This window comes from Lolium rigidum, unplaced genomic scaffold (genome assembly GCF_022539505.1).
Source record: "Lolium rigidum isolate FL_2022 unplaced genomic scaffold, APGP_CSIRO_Lrig_0.1 contig_45190_1, whole genome shotgun sequence".
NCBI classification, from domain to species: Eukaryota; Viridiplantae; Streptophyta; class Magnoliopsida; order Poales; family Poaceae; genus Lolium; species Lolium rigidum.
In genome coordinates this window covers 1-18187 of record NW_025900612.1, presented here as the reverse complement: position 1 = coordinate 18187, position 18187 = coordinate 1, and the positions used below count along the sequence as shown (strand labels likewise).

General features: G+C 47.6%; 1 protein-coding gene across 1 annotated transcript; it reads left to right on the top strand.

Moving 5' to 3' along the window:
- The first annotated feature begins 4672 nt into the window (after positions 1-4672).
- Positions 4673-10003, top strand: LOC124681483 (glycerophosphodiester phosphodiesterase GDPDL3-like). Its single transcript, XM_047216394.1, has 9 exons — positions 4673-4948; positions 5377-5670; positions 5942-6057; positions 6140-6638; positions 7494-7532; positions 7637-7927; positions 8031-8170; positions 8646-9132; positions 9372-10003. Exons 1-9 carry the CDS (start codon positions 4792-4794, stop codon positions 9668-9670), a joined length of 2322 nt encoding a protein of 773 aa, XP_047072350.1. The 5' UTR covers positions 4673-4791; the 3' UTR covers positions 9671-10003.
- Positions 10004-18187: the final 8184 nt, after the last annotated feature.

The following is an 18187-nucleotide window of genomic DNA, read 5'->3' as shown; positions in this document are numbered from 1 at the left end:
CTCTCTGCGGTCATCTTCTGCCGTGGAGGTGGAATGGAATATATCCCGACGACCGACGAGTGACGACGGCCAGAGTAGACATCACAAAGTCACTCGCCGGTCAGTTCCCGGTGCCAGCGCTCGCACGGCTGCCAGCTGAGGCTCGGAAGATGATGACCTTTTTTGGTTTCCGCAAAGAAAAAAGATGGCTTTTTTGTGTGTAATATGCTGCTCACATGCATGATCAAGTTATAGGGTCTTTTCAGGTCCCAACAGCATTACCGCCTCGAATTAAGCCGCTGACAACGGGTCACGGGATGGTGATCTCGTGTGGTGGCTCGCCATGGCAGCGACATCACCTATGTTATCTCCCACCTCGAGAGGTGATCGAGAGCTCGACTTGCCCATGTGGAGAACGGGCCGAGTCAAGCAGCCACGACAAATCGCCGTGGTTCGAGGCTGCCACGGCGCTGATTTGCGGGTCCCTTTAGCACCGTATTAAGGGCATCTCCAGCGGCGCGACGTAAATGGTCGCTGAGCGACCGTTCGTCCGCCGTGACCGGAAATGCGTCTGGCCCTGCTCCAGCGGGGCGACGCAAAGTGACTGGCCCGTCCGCGGAGACGCAAACCTGGCCCAAATATGCGCCAGGTTTGCGTCTCCGCGGACGCTTGGCGACGCGCCGAGCGTCCTTCATTTCTTACCCGGTCCCGCAAGTCGGCGAGAGCAAAATCGACCGCTTCGACCTCGATTTCTTTTTTCACCCTCGTTGGTGCCCTAGTGCGACGCCCCGCCCCAATCCCCGCCGTCCGCCGCAGGCGCCGTAGATACTCGCCGCCGACACCGTTGTCGCCGCGCGAGAAAGCGGGATCGTACTCGGGGTTGGCTCCGGCGCGAACCTCGCTCGGCTGTTTCGGCGAAACGTTGCCGGTTGCGCCGCCCTTCCGCGCCGCCCACGACCTCGTTCGACCTATTGCGCCGGTAGGTTCCTTCTCGTTTTTTCGGCGCGATTTGTGCGCGGTCATTGATCAACGGTTCGTATCGACGCGGATGGACGCGTGGCATATGGTGGAGAAGTTCCGCGCGGAGATCGTTGACTCCTCTTCGGACGACGAGTCCGATCGGTCGGCGCACACATTGGCAACTACTGCGGCCTCCATGATCCACGAGTTCACCTCAAACCCGGGCCGCAGCACCGGGGCTGCGTGAAGGGGCACTCGAAAACCTGCCGCGCAACGAGTGGCGAGGGCAGGCCCGCCTCCACAAAGACTACTTCCACCTCACCAATCCGATCTTTCCGGAAAAATTGTTCCGGCGCCGATACGGGATGTCAAGGGACCTGTTCTTGGTCATTCTACGGGCGTCGGGAACTACGACCCCTACTTCCAATGCAGGCCCGATGCAACAGGTGCGCTAGGCTTCACCTCCTACCAAAAATGCTCTGCAGCTATTCGCATGCTCTCATATGGAATGGTTGCTGATATATTCGATGAGTATCTTCGAATGGGTGAGAGCACCTGCCTTGAGTCCATGTACAGGTTTTGCCGAGCCGTGATTGCCGTGTTCGGAGAGTATTACTATAGGGAGCCAACTGTTGAGGATACAAGGCGCCTCCTATCTATCAACAAGTCTAGATGCTTCCCAGGAATGATTGGCAGCATAGATTGCATGCACTGGGAATGGAAAAACTGTCCATTTGGATGGCAGGGTCAGTACAGCGGGCATGAGGAGGGACGGACTGTCATTCTTGAAGCTGGCCATGAAGATCATGCCTAGAGGACTAGTATCTTATTTTCATGTAGACTTTTCAAAATTTAAATGTAATAACTATGACTTCGTTGAAATCCTATTTGTTGTTTCAAAACTTCATATTTAATGCAAACGCGGAAATGTGTCGCGCTGGCCGAGCCACCCTGGGTGCAAACGGACGCGCGGACAAAAACGGTCTGTCTCGCGTCTCGCGTCCGCCGCGCGACGCAAACGGACATTTCGGACGTCCGAAATGCGTCGCGCCGCTGGAGATGCTCTAAAAGAGACGGAATGGTCAGGCAGAGATCCTGACTCACGATATCGACACGCACACACAAATAAGAGAAAGCTAAAACAAAAACCCGAATTCCCTTTACAAAACCGTCCTATGGCGATCCACCATGCTGTATTCTACGGAGACTAGTATTCCCGTCGGTTGGAGGCATGCGGCCAGCGAAGACCGTCGCCATCGTCTTTTGCACTCGGTTTTGGAACTGCCGTGGAAAACCGGCTGATCCCTGCCGGAAAACAACATGCGACGTCGCAATCCTTACGAACCCCTTTCAAAGACTTGGAAAAGCATCGTTAGGTGGTCAACGTGTTGGTTGCGTCCTCACAAATCTGGTGTAATCATTCATGGCGATCATATCCGTGCAGGGAATTGGCTGTCATCCTTGATGTCCACCGCTAGTAGAACTGTTCAGCTGTTCTAGAGAATTGGATCGATTCAACTTTTCGCAGATGGCTATGGAATATTTAAAAGCCCCGAGAAGGTCGCTCACGGTTTGGCAAAAAGTGCTCTAATATTTGTTTAAAAAAAAGGTGCTCTCATAACCTAGACAAGCTGATCATAAAGCTGCGCGACATCTGAGTCTACCATAGGTTATTCACATAGACACAATATTGGATAGGTTTCACTGACATGTCGAGGCGCTGCAAGGAGAAATGACTTTGTCACGTGACTAAATGATACCTGGCCGCAAGAATCTTAAAGCATGAAACAAGGTGGACCCAAGGACATAGACGGAGGTCCCATGCACGGGACAATCGGCGAAGTCACTTTGGAGCAACAAAAAAAAATAGCGCGCTATTTCATGCTAATAGCGGCGCTATAGCGTATTTGCGAGTTGAACGCTACGCTATGCATTCTAAGCACGTTATGACGCACGCGCGCTAAAGACGCGCTATTTCACGCTATTTTGCGCTATTCGCTATTCCGCATAGCACGCTATTTTGCAGAGTAGTTTTTAGTAGCTCATTCCACATTTTGATCCACTTGCATATCCTAAATCCCTATAATCCAGGCAACCCTAGACTAAGAAACTCAGATCGCGGACTCCCCAACCCCTTGTCACCTGCTCTGCCCGGCAGGCAACGACGTGATGGCGCAGCTCCCCCCCCCCCTTCTCCTCTGTCAATCGGTGGTAAGCGACCACGCCTAGCTTCACCTTCACGCCTTCACCCCGTGCCTCCGTTCCCCTCCTCCAATCCTTCTAGTTCGGGACAATGTGAATGTGAACTATGGTTTGTGATTTTGAGACTATGTCATATCAAGTTATGGACTATGTGAATAATCTCTGGTTGATGTTTGGCAGCAAAATATCATATCCGAGATTTTATAGCTGCAGAGTGCTATATCTATTATTATACATATGCTAAAATCCTGAATTTTCATTTTTTTTTGTCAAACGCTATTTTGAAAAATAGCACGCTATAGCGTCTATAGCGTTTTTCTGAAGCCCATGCTATTTGTGTTAGCGCGCTATTTTTTCATTTCTTTGGAGATGTAGTGACATGATTGGTAAAGCATGCATGGGTGCAACATGTAATTTCTAGTGAGACCACCTGCTTTGATGTGATTGGCGGTGTGTTGATGAGGTTTACTTGAGAGAGAGCCAAATGCTACCCACATTGCAACGGTTATTGCAACATTGTTCGGCGAGGATGTAAAGCTACATAAATTAATCTGATTGCAACATTATTGTTTTCCTGTACATATGAGAAGTTTGTGTCTCTCGGCTGTATGTATCCTGGTTATCCAGAGATCGGGTGTAATTGCTTGATTAAGTAATATAAATCGTCTATTTTCAAAAAAATGAGAAGTTTGTGTTGAAAGTGAGGTGAAATAGATTACGATGGACATGCCACAGCAACATGTGTCAGGCCACTGGGCTACCCGACCCAAGCGGGCATATATGGTAATATGGTCGTTTTCATGTCCGCAACCAGATGCAAACGGAACAAAACGAAACATATTTTAGATGCAGAATCGTCGAACCGCTAAAGATACCTTAGATATAATAATATAATAATATAATATCCATCTGGGGCGAATGCTTTATGCTACATAATGTGGTAGTATTTGACAGTAGGAAGATTTTGTCTCCACTGCAAATTATTTACCTGTGTGACACGCATTTTCTCTACTTTGTCTTATTTTTGATAGTACACACAAAAAAAACCAAGTAGAAGACTATTCTCCAAGTGACTCCGTCCACATTTCGTAATAGATCCGACGTGACCTGATACACACACACCCACACCCACTAGACCACCTCGCACGGATCATGGCAGCCGATTCCGCGAGGAGATGATCGATCACCTCAAGCGTGCACGGGTGCTTTACAACTGCGCAGCACCACCATCATCTGAATGAATCTGATCGTCTCAGCCTATCACGCGCTAGCCAAAAGCCTTTCAACGACGAGCGCAGTAAACAAGGACGGAAAAGCGCACGAACAAACGCCGCCGGTGGTGGGTGCCGGAGTAAACGCCAGGCGAGCCAGGTCGCGAGCTAGTGGCTACTACGCGGGTTGGGTTCACGGGCCTGTCGCTGCCAAGCGGGGCCGACCTCGCTGACCGCTGCTGGACTAAACCGGCGGACCCACGGCCGCAAGTGGCCACTGCTCCATATATGGCTGGACGCGCTCCGGCAGAGCATTTCCAGAGCTCTGCTTCTCTCTGCTCGCACTCTCCTTCTCGACTCTCTCTCTCTCTCTCTTCCACCTCGCCTTTCCCCCGCCCGTGGCTGGCTCTGCGTCCTCTGCGGGAAGCTTCTTGGAGAGATGAGGGGCAGTGGAGTCTGTGGAGATGGAGGAGGAGGTGGTGGTCGTGGAAAGACCGTCGCTTTCCTCGCCGCTGTGGTGCTGTGCGGCCTCCTGCTCCTGACCGGCGGCGCCGACGCGCAAGGCATCCAGCCCGTTTCTTACAAAACCCTAAGAGGTCAGTCACACCCCGACCCTCCCTTCTGCAACTTTCTCCCAAGCTCCTCTCTGCTCCTTCCCGTGCATTCGCATTTTGGGGGGAGATGTGCGTGGTCAGCAGTGCTAAGCTGAAGCTCATCCGGCTTTTCCGAAGCTTTCAGGAGTTTCCCCTCAAGTCTTAGCAAGAGATTGCGGCTACTGGAATCTCCCCATAACTCTTGTTTTGATTGATGTCCAGTTTTTTTCTTTTTCTTGTAATTCCTGTGAAATCATCTAGCTTTGAGGAGTTCCTTAATTAATTACCAGCTGCTCTTGTATGCTTCGTCAAATTAATTACTTCCATGATGATTCAGAAGGTTAACTGAGAATCCTGCAGAGTTGATACGGGGAATGATCTGACCAAATATTCAGTATAGTTTGATTCACCACGGGTCACTTGTTGTGCAGGTGAGGCCCCCCTCGTTATCGCCAAAGGTGGGTTTTCAGGTGTGTTCCCAGGCTCCAGCCAAGATGCCTACAGATTCGCGGCGCTCGCCAGCATGCCTGACACAAGTTGGTGGTGCGATGTGCAACTCACCAAGGACGCTGTTGGGATTTGCCTCGGAAACATAGACATGAAAAACAGCACCACCATCGCCACGGCCTACCCTGCCAGGAAGAGTACCTATGTCGTCGACGGTGCGCCAAAAGCCGGATGGTTTTCTGTCGACTTCAACATGTCTGAGTTGCAAACTGTTGCATGTGAGTGCCGACATCAGCTTCCGGTTGAACCTTGCTATTGCATAACATCTCAGTTACATGCTTAGCTCAACAATTAATACTAGCAAAGTTACTGGTATACTACCTTTCTGTTAAAGATGGCATTATAATGCCTTAATCCTTTTTGCCTTAAAAAGATTATTACAGTTGCATGCGCGCTTTTCATTGCTTGCTAACACTTCTCTAAAACCTTCATCTGATGGCATATTTGTAGCTATTCTTCTTAACTCATTCTCAAACTTTTTATGAGCAGTAACACAATCAATTTGGTCTCGCACCGACAAATTTGATTACTACGGATATGCTATCCTATCTGTCACCGACTTGCCGACCTTAGTCAAGCGCCCGTCCTTGTGGCTGAATGTTCAGGTTGCAACCTAGCCCTGATAAGCTTTTGTTGCCACTTCTTTGTCGCATCATGCAAAAACTAACTTATTCTTTGCATGTGTAGCATGACATCTTCTACAGGCAGCATGGTTTGAGCATGAGGAGCTACATGCTTTCCATCCTAAAGCGTGTCTCTGTGAATTATATTTCTTCACCTGAACTGGGCTTCCTCCAAAGTATAGCTCCAAGAGTTGGCAGCAAAACAAAGCTTGTGTATAGGTTTCCTGATAAGCTCACCTCCGATCCTTCTACCAACCAAACTTACAGTTCAATGCTGAGTAACTTAACATTTATTAAGACAATTGCTTCTGGTATCATGGTCCCAAAGATCTACATTTGGCCAGTCTCAGACGATAACTATCTGAAGCCTCCCGAATCTATTGTCCAAGATGCCCACAAAGCAGGGTTAGAGATATATGCATCGGACTTTGCAAATGATAGAATTATCCCCTATAACTACAGTTATGATCCTTTGCAAGAATACCTGTCATTTGTCAGTAATGGTGACTTCTCTGTGGATGGTGTATTAACAGATTTCCCAATTACTGCATCCGAGGCCATTGGTAAGCTACGTAGTTCAACATTTTCTTTGATCTTGTACCTATCAAATCATGAAAACACTACATTTTAACTTTCATCTTCACCTTCAATCATATTTTGTTTCTGTAAACTGAACTTAATTTATAACATATAGGAATAACTCTGTAATGCTAAGTTAGACAATGGCGCGTAATGCAACACCGCTACATTGGCCTATCTCCCTAATGTATTTTTTTTGTACATATATAATGCTTCGACATTCTTCTAGTTTTTAGCACGAATCTCAGAGCAGTATTATTTAATTACTGATGAGGAGAATTAGTAACTTAGTCACTGTTTATGTCTGGCCCATGGGTCAAAATCCATCCCCACGCATGCTTTACCCCACCATCTTGGCTGTCGTCCCAAGGCACTACTCCATCTGTTTACTCCCTCTGTATGATATCACAAATAAATGACTTTTTGGACATTGACACGGTCCTCATGATGTAACTTGTAATGTGCATCAAATTCTATTGTTATAGTATAAAATTAGATAAATTCATCAAATTCTAAATATAAAACGTCATCTATTTGTGATATGGAGGGAGTATGTTTAAAACCTGCAACCATAAATGCACTGGATTATCACAATATCCCTACTGAACTATCTTATGTCGTGATTAAACTTGTTTGCTCCCTAATCTGTCCGACTTTAGTCCTAATGGAAAATCAGCACATAGATTGAATTTTACCTTGTAACATACAGTAAATGATCTAAGGGAATCCAGTAAAATGTCTATCTCAGTTAAGAAATACAGAACCTTGATTAATCGCCCATACAGATATAATCAATATATATGTTTCCGTTGTTAATTTTTGAATCTCTTTCTCTTCAGGTTGTTTCAATAATCTGAATGCAAGTAAGGCGGATCATGGTATGTATATCTGGGCGTAAATCCTGGTTCCTCTGTCAGTCATGAGGCTTGAATGCCTACAGATTCAACTCAATCAGTTTAATTATTGAAGTGTTTCTCTACAGGGAAACCATTAATTATTTCGCATAACGGTGCTAGTGGAGACTACCCAGACTGTACTGATCTGGCCTACCAAAATGCAATTAAGGATGGTGCTGACATGATTGATTGTACCCTTCAAGTGACAAGCGATGGAGTTCTTATTTGCATGAGTTCCATAAACCTGCTTGAAACTACCAATGTTCAGAGGACAAGTTTCAGTAACCTTGCATCTGTGATTCCTGCTATTCAGCCTACAACAGGAGTCTTCACATTCAATCTTACTTGGGAAAACATTAGCAATAGTGCTTTGACGCGTGAGTTCCTTCTCTTTTGTTAATTTTATTTCATTGAGTATGTGGATGGAAAAACCAAAACGCTAATTCATGTACCGGTCCTTTACCTGTCCTTCTTCTCCAGCTAAGATGTCTAGCCCGTGGAGTAACTATTATCTTGTAAGAAACCCAAGGTACACAAATGAAGGAAAGTTTCTCAAGTTCACTGACTTTCTGGAATATGGGAAGAACAAGGATTTGTCTGGCATCATGGTGATTATTGAGGTGATACTTCCGCCTTTTACAACCTGATTTACAAAACCTCTGGTGGAACTCCCTAATATGCAAAAACGAAAGTTAACAATGATAGTTAACTTTTTCAGCGATCTCTGAACTAAAATAAAGTATAACAAATATAATCCATTTGTTTGTTTACTTTTTCTCAGTTGTCTAACTTATTTAAATATTGTCATCTGGTATATTCTCTTGTTTGTAAAGAAATATGTTTTTGGCAACCGTACATGCACAGCTTATGCACATTAGAAGCACAAGCATATTATGTAACCATCCATTATTATGTGTATAGTAACCAGTACAGGACCCTGAGTACATGGCTCTTGGCTAAGGCTATTATTGGAAAGTGACATTTGTCACTTGCATTATTGTTGGATTATATTTTTTGTCTTTGTAGAAGTCAAATTTATTGCAATAAGTGGAGATTTTCTTTTGTTTATTGATCAATATATCTTCTGTATTGCAGAATGCAGCGTTTATGGCAAAGTCATTAGGATTTGATATTATTGAGTCTGTAACCACTGCCTTAAGTGATGCTGGTTATAGTAATCAAACTGCCAAGGAAGTCATGATCCAGTCAGAAGATAGCGCTGTTCTTGTGAAATTTAAGCAGCAGAAAACGCAATACAAGCTTGTCTACACACTCCCGCAAGACATTGGAGACGCTTCTAACTCGTCGCTGGCAGATGTTAAGGAGTTTGCTGATGCTGTAGTTGTTGACAAGAGGTCTGTTTTTGCACAAAGTTTGCACTTTATCATCAAGCAAACCAATCTTTTGAAAGATCTGCAGTCTGCGGGCCTAGCAGTATATGCGCAGGTGTTCAGCAATGAGTTTGTGTCACAACCCTGGGATTTCTTCTCAGACGCAACAGTGGAAATCAACAGCTATGTCCAGACGCTTAAGGTTGATGGCTTGATAACTGATTTCCCCAAGACAGTAAGAAGATACAAAAGTAAGTCCTATTTGATGTTTTCATTTGACCCGCATCATTTTGCTGCTTGGATCTTCTGGGCATGCTGAAATTAGTGTGTTGCTAGCTGTTCCTATATTTTTTTTCGCGTGTGTGGCTCCATTTGGAATATTTCACATTTACGGTACAATGCTTTAGTTGCAGTGATAGGAAACTGAAGTCCTGTTTTTTTTTTTAAATGTTCGTTACGACATTTGACCTTTGTTATACCGTATTGGCAGGGAATTCTTGTACAGGCTTGGGAGATAACACGCCAGTCTACATGCAGACTGTTAATGTCGGCGACCTTGCAAAGCTAATAAAATCCCAAGGCGTTCCTGGCGCCCAGCCGCCAGCCGTGGCACCAATGCCAGTACTGAACGCATCAAGCGTGGAGCAGCCAGCGTTCCCCCCTGTTTCGCCCAAGGGTTCACTTCCTGGTGCCTCCTCGCCTCCTGGTTCATCGCCTTCTGCCGCCTACGCAGCTGGTGCGAGTACTTGCAGTCTGCTGTTGGCTGTTTGTGCGGCTGTGCTGATCTAAAGCAGGATCATGACATGAGGGCTATGCTACTAGGTTAAGTTACCAGAGGGGCTATCAGATTTGCGCACGCTATAGTCTCGCGATTTTGTCACTGGGTATTCATTTCTGTAGCTATTGGGGTGCATTGGTGTATTTGTTCCCGCTGTATAAAGCCATCCATTAATAGAGGAGGTTGCAAACTCTAGCAGGCGCCGAGCGCATGATCCAAGTGCTTTCTGATTGCTGGTGGGAACATGCCTTATCTACCATTTTTCTGCATAGAACTCTCATTTCTTAGCTGACAAACACGTATATGTTTCTTGTGAAAATCAAGATGGTATATGTTTCTTCAAACTAGTATCATCACATCAAGATGACAGCTCGATTCAGGTTTAGGATTTCCAGTGTGAAGGGTCCCATTTTCTCTGAAGATGTATGCAACACCTAGGACGATGTATATCCTCTTCAGTACGGGCGTGTTTGGTAGGTTGCATGCCCCTTTGCTCGCATCGGGCTAGCAATTTTTGGCCCGTTTGGATGCCTGAGCTGAGCCGTATTCTTGCACGAACCGCTTCTCAAAGCAGCGTCGGGCTAGGCCTGGAGGAACGCCCGGTTCGGCTGGAAAAGTTTCCAGCGGTGCATGCAAATCTCCATGAAGGCTAATGCAAAAGGGAATTTTCGGTGCACGCGCGGAGATGAGAATGCAGATGGCGGGACCTGCGGCGCGTATCGGCGAAAAGCGAAAAGGGGGGCGGGAAGGATTCCGTCACCTCCCGCCACGCCCCATGGCCTATTTCTACCCCCTCCTCCACTCTTCCCCCAAATTTCGAGCTGCTCCTCCCGTCGGCAAGCAGGTAAGAGGCGCACGAATCTTCGGTCAGCAACGGTTGCAGCGGCGGCGAGTACATCTGGGCTGCTTCATCTACTTCCTGGTCCAGTGCATCTTCACCTTCGGTGATGACTGTAAGACATTCCTTATCCCGGTACTGCGGTAATATTTAGATCTAGGTTAGGAGTAGTCAGATCTTATCTAGGGTTTGGTGTTGTAGCAGGGGTTAGTTCGGATTATGGAGAGCTATCATGATCTTGCTAGGGTTCGATATTTCCGGTTGCTACTTTGTCCCAAATGTGCTCACCTACCATGATCTTGCAAGGGTTTGTGCTATTCACCGTTGCAATGAACTGCTTGTCTGATTTAGGATGATTGTTGGTATAGTTTGTGTTATTCACATGTCTTTGCTTCCAAGTAGATTCACTTTATATGTACTACGATGTGTGTAGGAATCCTTCTGTGATGACTTTAGCCAGGCGCTTGTCTGCGTTGGGGACTCTCAGATCCCTTCGCAAGTTCCCGATTCACAGCCCACCTATGACTCCAAGGTGGCGGTCACCCCTCTGCCTGTGTCTGACCTGGTGGCTCGGGTAGCGGCAGAGGTCGTGGCTAGGTTGGCCACCACAAAGAAGAACAAGAACCGCATGGAAGCGGAGAGGGCCTTGAAGACCGGGCAGAAAGGGACTGCCACCATGAAATGGCTTCCATTCATGTCCAGCTTCCTGTTGGAGAAGATGTGCGGCTTGATCCAGAGCGGAGTGAGAACTGACAAAGGATTCAAGGAAGTCCATCCCAATGTTGTGGTGAAGGCCTTTTTGACCACTGTGGTGTCTTCGTGTGCTCCACTCAGGTGTACAACCACGGAGGAAGTGGAGGCGGAGGTGGCTCACCATTAGCAGGCTCCGCGATCTAAGCGGGTCTCAGTGGTGCGAGGATACCAAATGCATCATCCTTGAGGGTGAGCACTACTGCGGGCACGTCGCGGTGAGCACCTCACTAACTGAGTCCACCTCACTAACTCTTTTGATCAGCCGCGAGCATAACTAACATCATTGTCCCTTCGTATCGTAGGATCACCCAAAGGACGCGGAGTTCCTGAATGTGCCCATTGCCAACTACGACGAGATGCATACCATCTTCTCCGCGATCTAAGCGGGGCTCAGTGGTGTGAGGATACCAAATGCATCATCCTTGAGGGTGAGCACTACTGCGGGCACGTCGCGGTGAGCACCTCACTAACTGAGTCCACCTCACTAACTGTTTTGATCAGCCACGAGCAGAACTAACATCATTGTCCCTTCGTATCGTAGGATCACCCAAAGGACGTGGAGTTCCTGAATGTGACCATTGCCAACTACGACGAGATGCATACCATCTTCTCCTTTGGCCTCGCCACCGGCAAGTCCGCCATGGGATCCAGTGAGCCCGTAGGCTCGGCTGCAGCAAATCCTGCACCTGAGGATGCTGAAACCCAGGAGTCCAAGATGGTCAACCTAGATGTTGAGAAGGCTGCCGATGCGCCTGAGAAGGTGACCGCCGGCAAGAGGAAGAGAGGCGTCTGCATCGACGACAAGCCGGTGGCCTTCACCAACATGACTATTGCTGTGAAGGACGTCGCACATGCCATCAGGGACAACAAGCCCACGAACATGCACCCTGACCTGTACAATGCGGTCATGGACATGCTTGGCTTCGCCCAGGATGATCTCATGGCCGCCCTGAGCCACCTCGTCAACCACAAGGCACAAGGTTCCAGCTTCGTCGACATGATCGAGCCACACCGCGTCCTCTGGCTGAGGAACTACCTTGGCAAGTACCACTCAAAGGTGTAGTGGTTCCCTTGAGGGGGTGGTTCAGGGATGCATGCATGGAGCTGGTGATGATGATGATGATGAGGATGATGATGATGATGTAAATTCTGGCAGTAGGTAGGGATGAAAAACATTTGATGGCCCCCTTTTGTAACTATGATGAGGTGGTATATACTAAGCCCTCAGGTGATGGTGAACTTGCGGTGTTAGGATGACACCCACTTTCGTTGTGGTGGTAGGATGACACCATGGTAGTGTAGGATGAACTTGTGATCCACTTTTGGAATGATCATGCATGCCCCTGTTAGTTTATCATTTGTTGTTAACACTTGTGTTGTTCTATTGATCTTTTCTGAATTGCTTTCATGGTTGTGATTGATTACTTGTTCTTCTTATGCCGTGCTAGTGGTATGTGGTGTTTCGCGGACGGGTTCGAGAAATCTACAACTTATGGAGAGGGTGTCAAGACCAGGTTAGTGGCTACTCCAACAACAGCTACCGAGGGTATGAAACATTGGAGGAGGCACAACAATAGTACCTCACCTTCCTGGAAGAGGAGCTCCTGGAAGATCAGGCCCTCGATGAGGCAGTGCCATTAGCACAACTGCCGCCGAAGGAAGTACATGCTCTACAAGGAGCATCGCCGGTGGTACGTCCCAGCCGGGTCAAAGATTACATCATCGCCTTCCTCATCGTGGTGATTGTGAGGATCTTGTTCTTCTGAGTGGTCTCTGATCGTATGTAACATGCTATGGCATGGTAATCTCACCCTATTTGAATTGTGGTAAGGATATGGAACTGTGATTTGAGCAACCAAACAACTGATTCCTGCTTTCCTGTGTGCAAGTTGGGCTGGAAACGGGCAACCAAACGATGGTGCCTGGCTTCCTTCTCCGGCGCGCAAAGGCCGCACAGGCTACCAAACGACCCGTGTTTCATGGCCTGTTCGCGACGTGCAGGGAGGCCCATCTCGCTGCGCCAGTGGTGCAAGGATCTCATGCAGGCTACCAAACGCGCCCTACCTGGTTTGCATGAGATCCCTATGAAAACTATCCACATACCAACACAAACGAAAAGGGGGGCAAAATCTTGAGAATACCACCACAAATATCAATTTGCTTTTGGGAGCAGAATCTTGAGGATAACATCACATGTTACTGGCCCTACTACTCAAGCCGTAAGAGCATCTCTGCCGGCGTGCCACATAGCGACCCCAATACCTATTTGAGGTTTGACACTTTTTTGGGCCACACCGGCCCCAAAACTAGTTGGACAGTTTGGAGCCTAATACAATAGATGGCAAGCCCTAAGCACCGGGCCAGAAATGGGCGCGCCGGCTGACAAGGTATCGACTTGTCAATGCCTACAAGTTGTAGACTAGGGTTTCGTGGAAAGTAGAGGGCAAGTAGATCTCGAAGGTTTCAGCCGAAAAGGTACTCGACTTCTAGAAAACTAGGGTTGTGTTGACAATGAAATTGATCCCTTCTTTCTCACTCGACTCCCCCTTATATAGTCGACTATTTTGGAACCTCGGTCCACTATTTTGCCTGTTAGAACGGGGAGCATCTCTATAGTCGCTGCGCTGCTCGTTACTCCTCTGATAATCATCTCGATTATTTCCTCCACTATTTCCTCGGAAACCAGCCGCTACTTGGCCAGGGCCATCGCAGTCTGAAAACTGTCAAGAAAAACATCGTCTATTTTGATTGTTTCTGTTGCGGTCGTCGTCAAGTGACATGTGTCGTTTGTTTTGAACAACATCTTCTCCATCTGCCCAGCGATTCGCTATTTCCATGAGTGCTGCTATTGTTTTCGGGTTAGTCCTTCCTAAGTCCTCGATTAGGTCCTTTCTTCGGATCCCAGCAACAAACGCATCTATTGCTCTTTCGTCAGATATGTTTCTGCTGAATTTTTTGATAATGTTCCACCTCTGGATGTATGTCCTCATTGGCTCATCAAACTTCTGCCTGCAGGCCCTCAGCTGCTCTATTGATGCGGGTTTCTTGCATGTGGATAGAAAGTTTTTCACAAACATGTCCTCGAAAGTTTCCCAGCTGTCGATGGATCCTGCTGGTAGCTTTTTTATCCATGACCTTGCGGCTCCGCTTAGGTGGACCTGGATGCTCTGCATGGCAGTTGCTTTGGTTCCACCTGTCAACTTCACTGTCTCCAGATAGTCGACTAACCAGTCCTCAGGATCTTGCAAACCATCGAATTTGTTGTAGTTGTCAGATAATTTAAACCCAGACGGGACCCGAGTTTTACGAACTCGTCAAGTAAAGCAAGGGAGCCCACACATATCTTTCTCATCTACTTCTGGTGAATGCCGACGTTCTCTATCGACTCGTGCTTGCGTCGTAGTATCTCTCGCATCACCTGTCCTTGGAGGATCTTGCACTACCACAGCGGGTCGAGGACTATTTTTCCTTGGAGCACCTTCGGGTGGTGCGCTTGTACTTCGAACGCTGTTCCCATGGCTCCAACTCCTGCCATAGCCATGTTGTACAACGCCTCTCTTGGATCTCCAGGAGGTGGCCTGGATGCCAATATGTAAGCCCGAGTCGCCATGTATCCAACTTTTGGTGTTTTGGGGATAATGTTTCCTCTTGTATCTATCGACATAAAAGACATGTCGAGGTTTTGGATCAGATGCTCCCTCTCGCCCTCAGGTATATGCTGCAACTGAGATCTTCCTCTATCACGAGCTGCTCTATGGTTATCTCCCGAAGTTCCTGATAGTCGACTCTGCTCAGCTCTTCGCTTGCTTGACGCGGAAGCTGTAGCTTTTCTTTGCTGGAGTATCACCCTCTCCTTTTCCAACTCTCGGCTAGCACGCGCGAGTCTATATTGGTATGCTTGAAATTCTTCCACCGTAGCCGTGGTGGTCATCGGATCTGTACCGTTCATGGCTCTTGATGCTCTGTCCCAAGCTGCTTGCGAAAGTTGCAACCTCTGGCGAGGCGTAGGCCCGACATACTTGCTGCCCAAACCTCGCGTGAGATCAGCGGGATCGATGTATGGATTTCCCAAATCATCGAAAGCCTCTGATGTTTCATCCTCTTGATGACTTGGCTCACCAATCACACAAACTTGATGGTATGTTGGCATTGTATGTTCATCTTCAGGGTCAGTGACACCATCGTAACGATCAACGAAGACCTCCCGAATAGAGGTAGATCTATCGATGAAGTTGAAGTTGTCGACGCTTTCCGAGTCGCTGTCCAGATCGGAGTCCGTGAACGACCCGAAAGACATCCCGCCGAACAGATTGGCGAGGTCTCCACCGGCGGCAGGCTTGACGTAGCTTGCCGACGAAGTTTCATCGTCGCTTGACTTGGTTGTTGACGATGATCCCGAGAAATCAGAAACAACCGTTAACGGTCCCGAACAAATCGGTGCCGCTAGGCGATGTGATCCTTTTCTCCTGACGTAGAAGTGGAAACTTCCGAACGTCATCTCCATTGGCTCCTCCAGATAGGCATATGCATCCACATGGGCGGGAGGGTGAGGAACAAAATCAACGAGACCAGTTTTGATCTGTTTACCTCCGTCCATCGCGTTGCTTGCCACCGAAGATGTCGACGATGTTGAACGTGCTATCGAGATCAGCTCCTTGTCGCCTCTAATTCCCACATAAGGCGCCAATTGACAAGGTATCGACTTGTCAATGCCTACAAGTTGTAGACTAGGGTTTCGTGGAAAGTAGAGGGCAAGTAGATCTCGAAGGTTTCAGCCGAAAAGGTACTCGACTGCTAGAAAACTAGGGTTGTGTTGACAATGAAATCGATCCCTTCGTTCTCCCTCGACTCCCCCTTATATAGGAGGCGGAGCCGAGGGTTTCGTGATGTACAAGTTACAAACAGCGGGAGACTCTCTAAGTTCGTCCCGTATAATTACAAGTCTCTATTCCTAATATACCTCCAACTTCCATATCGACGCTTTATTGGGCTTGTGGGCTTCGTAATCTTCGGGTTGTGGGACTTCAGTAAACCCCGGGTACCTTCTTCGGCAGGCCCATTGGGGATGCCTATTTCACCGGCGCCACATCGGTTCGCGTTGTGGGACCGCCCTGGCAATGAGAGAAAGCGGCGGTGACATTTTAAATGACCACACGCATCGTCATCTTCAATGAGCGCCAGTTCCCGAGGCGGTGATGTGTTGGGGTGCCGCCAGCCCGTGCTGAGCGCGGAGTTGATGAAGGAGAATTTATGCGCAACGTTGAGTGGAACCCCAAGAGGAAGGTATGATGAGCACAGCAGGAAGTTTTCCCTCAGTAAGAAACCAAGGTTTATCGACCAGTAGGAGAAAAACGTTCTCTCCCGAGGTGTTGCGAACCAACTCGTGGCAGGGCGCACTGCCGGCGTCATCAGCAACGTGGAGACCTGCACACAAACAACCAAGTACTTTGTCCCCAACTTTCAGCGAGGTTGTCAAGCTCACTGGTTTTGCTGAAAACAAAGGATTAAACGAAACGGTGTGGAAGAAGAATTGTTTGCAGAGAATAGAACAGAAAAATGCTTTAGAAAATTGCAATTAAAAGAAGAAGGACCGGGGTCCACAGTTCACTAGAGGCGCCTCCCCAATAAAATAAATATGTTGGGTAAACAAATTACAGATGGACAATTGACAAACAGAGATTCTACGCTAATGGTTGGTGCAGAGTACATGCTATGGAAGTATGCGGGCATTACAACAATATACATAGACCGTAATCCAACTGCATCTATGACTAATAATCCACCTTCAGGATTGCATCTGCAATACCCTCTAGTATTAAGTTGCAAGCAACGGACTATCGCTTTAAGCAATGTGTGTAAAGTAAACGATGAAACTACCCTTGACTAGAACACCGCTGTTTTCTCCCTAGTAGCAACAACACATCTACAACCGTAGAGAACAAGGTCACTTCCCATGGTTAAATAGAGGCATGAACCCACTATCGAGCATAAATACTCCCTCTTGGAGTCGCTAGCATCTACTTGGCCAGAGCATCTACTAGAAACTGAGAGCATGCAAGATCATAATAACATAATACATAATCTCAACCAAAGTAATCTCTCTATAAATCGGATCTACATCAAACCAACATGTGGCAATTACAAATAGATGACCTTGATCATGTTAGCAAATAGATGACCTTGATCATGTTAGGCAACTCATAAGATCTATACATGAAGCACAACAAGGAGAGGACAACCATCTAGCTACTGCCATGGACCCATGGTCCCGTGGAGAACTACTCATGCATCATCTCGGATGAAGACATGGCGATGTAGAGGCCTCCGGCGGTGATTTCCAGGGTGCCGGGATGGACTGCAGAACCCTCCCGAACTAGGGTTTCGGTTGACGGTGGCGTCAACTTTTCATGGATGGAGGCTCTGGTCTATGGGGTTTTCCCGATACAAGGAATAAATAGGCGGAAGGGCGGAGAAAACGTGGCGCCAGTACATGGTCCAGGCGCGGCCAAGGGTGGGGCCGCGCCTGCCCTATGTACTGCCACGTGGCAGCTCTCCTGCGCGTGTCCTTCTGGCTCCGTCTTCGTCCCGGAAAAATAAGACTCTGGGCTTTTGTCTCGTCCAATTCCGAGAAACTTTCATGTACAACTTTTCCGAAACACAAAAACAACGAGAAAACGAGAACCGACACCTGCGTTAATAGGTTAGTCCCAGAAAATGCTAAAAAGTGTGGAAAAGTGCGCATAAAACATATAAGAATTGTAACAAAACAAGCATGGAGCATCAAAAATTATAGATACGTTTGGGACGTATCAACATCCCCAAGCTTAACTCCTGGTCGTCCTCGAGTAGGTAAGTGATAACAAACAAATAAGTTTTGAGGTGACATGCTGTCTGATGACCCACAAGTATAGGGGGTGTATCGTAGTATCTTCGATAA

What these genes read in the sequence shown, in the direction of transcription:
- LOC124681483 (XM_047216394.1), top strand. Translation starts at nt 4,792, where the DNA reads ATGAGGGGCAGTGGAGTCTGTGGAGATGGAGGAGGAGGTGGTGGTCGT. An exon ending in TTCTTACAAAACCCTAAGAG is followed by an intron (nt 4,949 to 5,376) that starts GTCAGTCACACC and finishes CTTGTTGTGCAG; the next exon opens with GTGAGGCCCCCCTCGTTATC. An exon ending in GCATCATGGTGATTATTGAG is followed by an intron (nt 8,171 to 8,645) that starts GTGATACTTCCG and finishes TCTGTATTGCAG; the next exon opens with AATGCAGCGTTTATGGCAAA.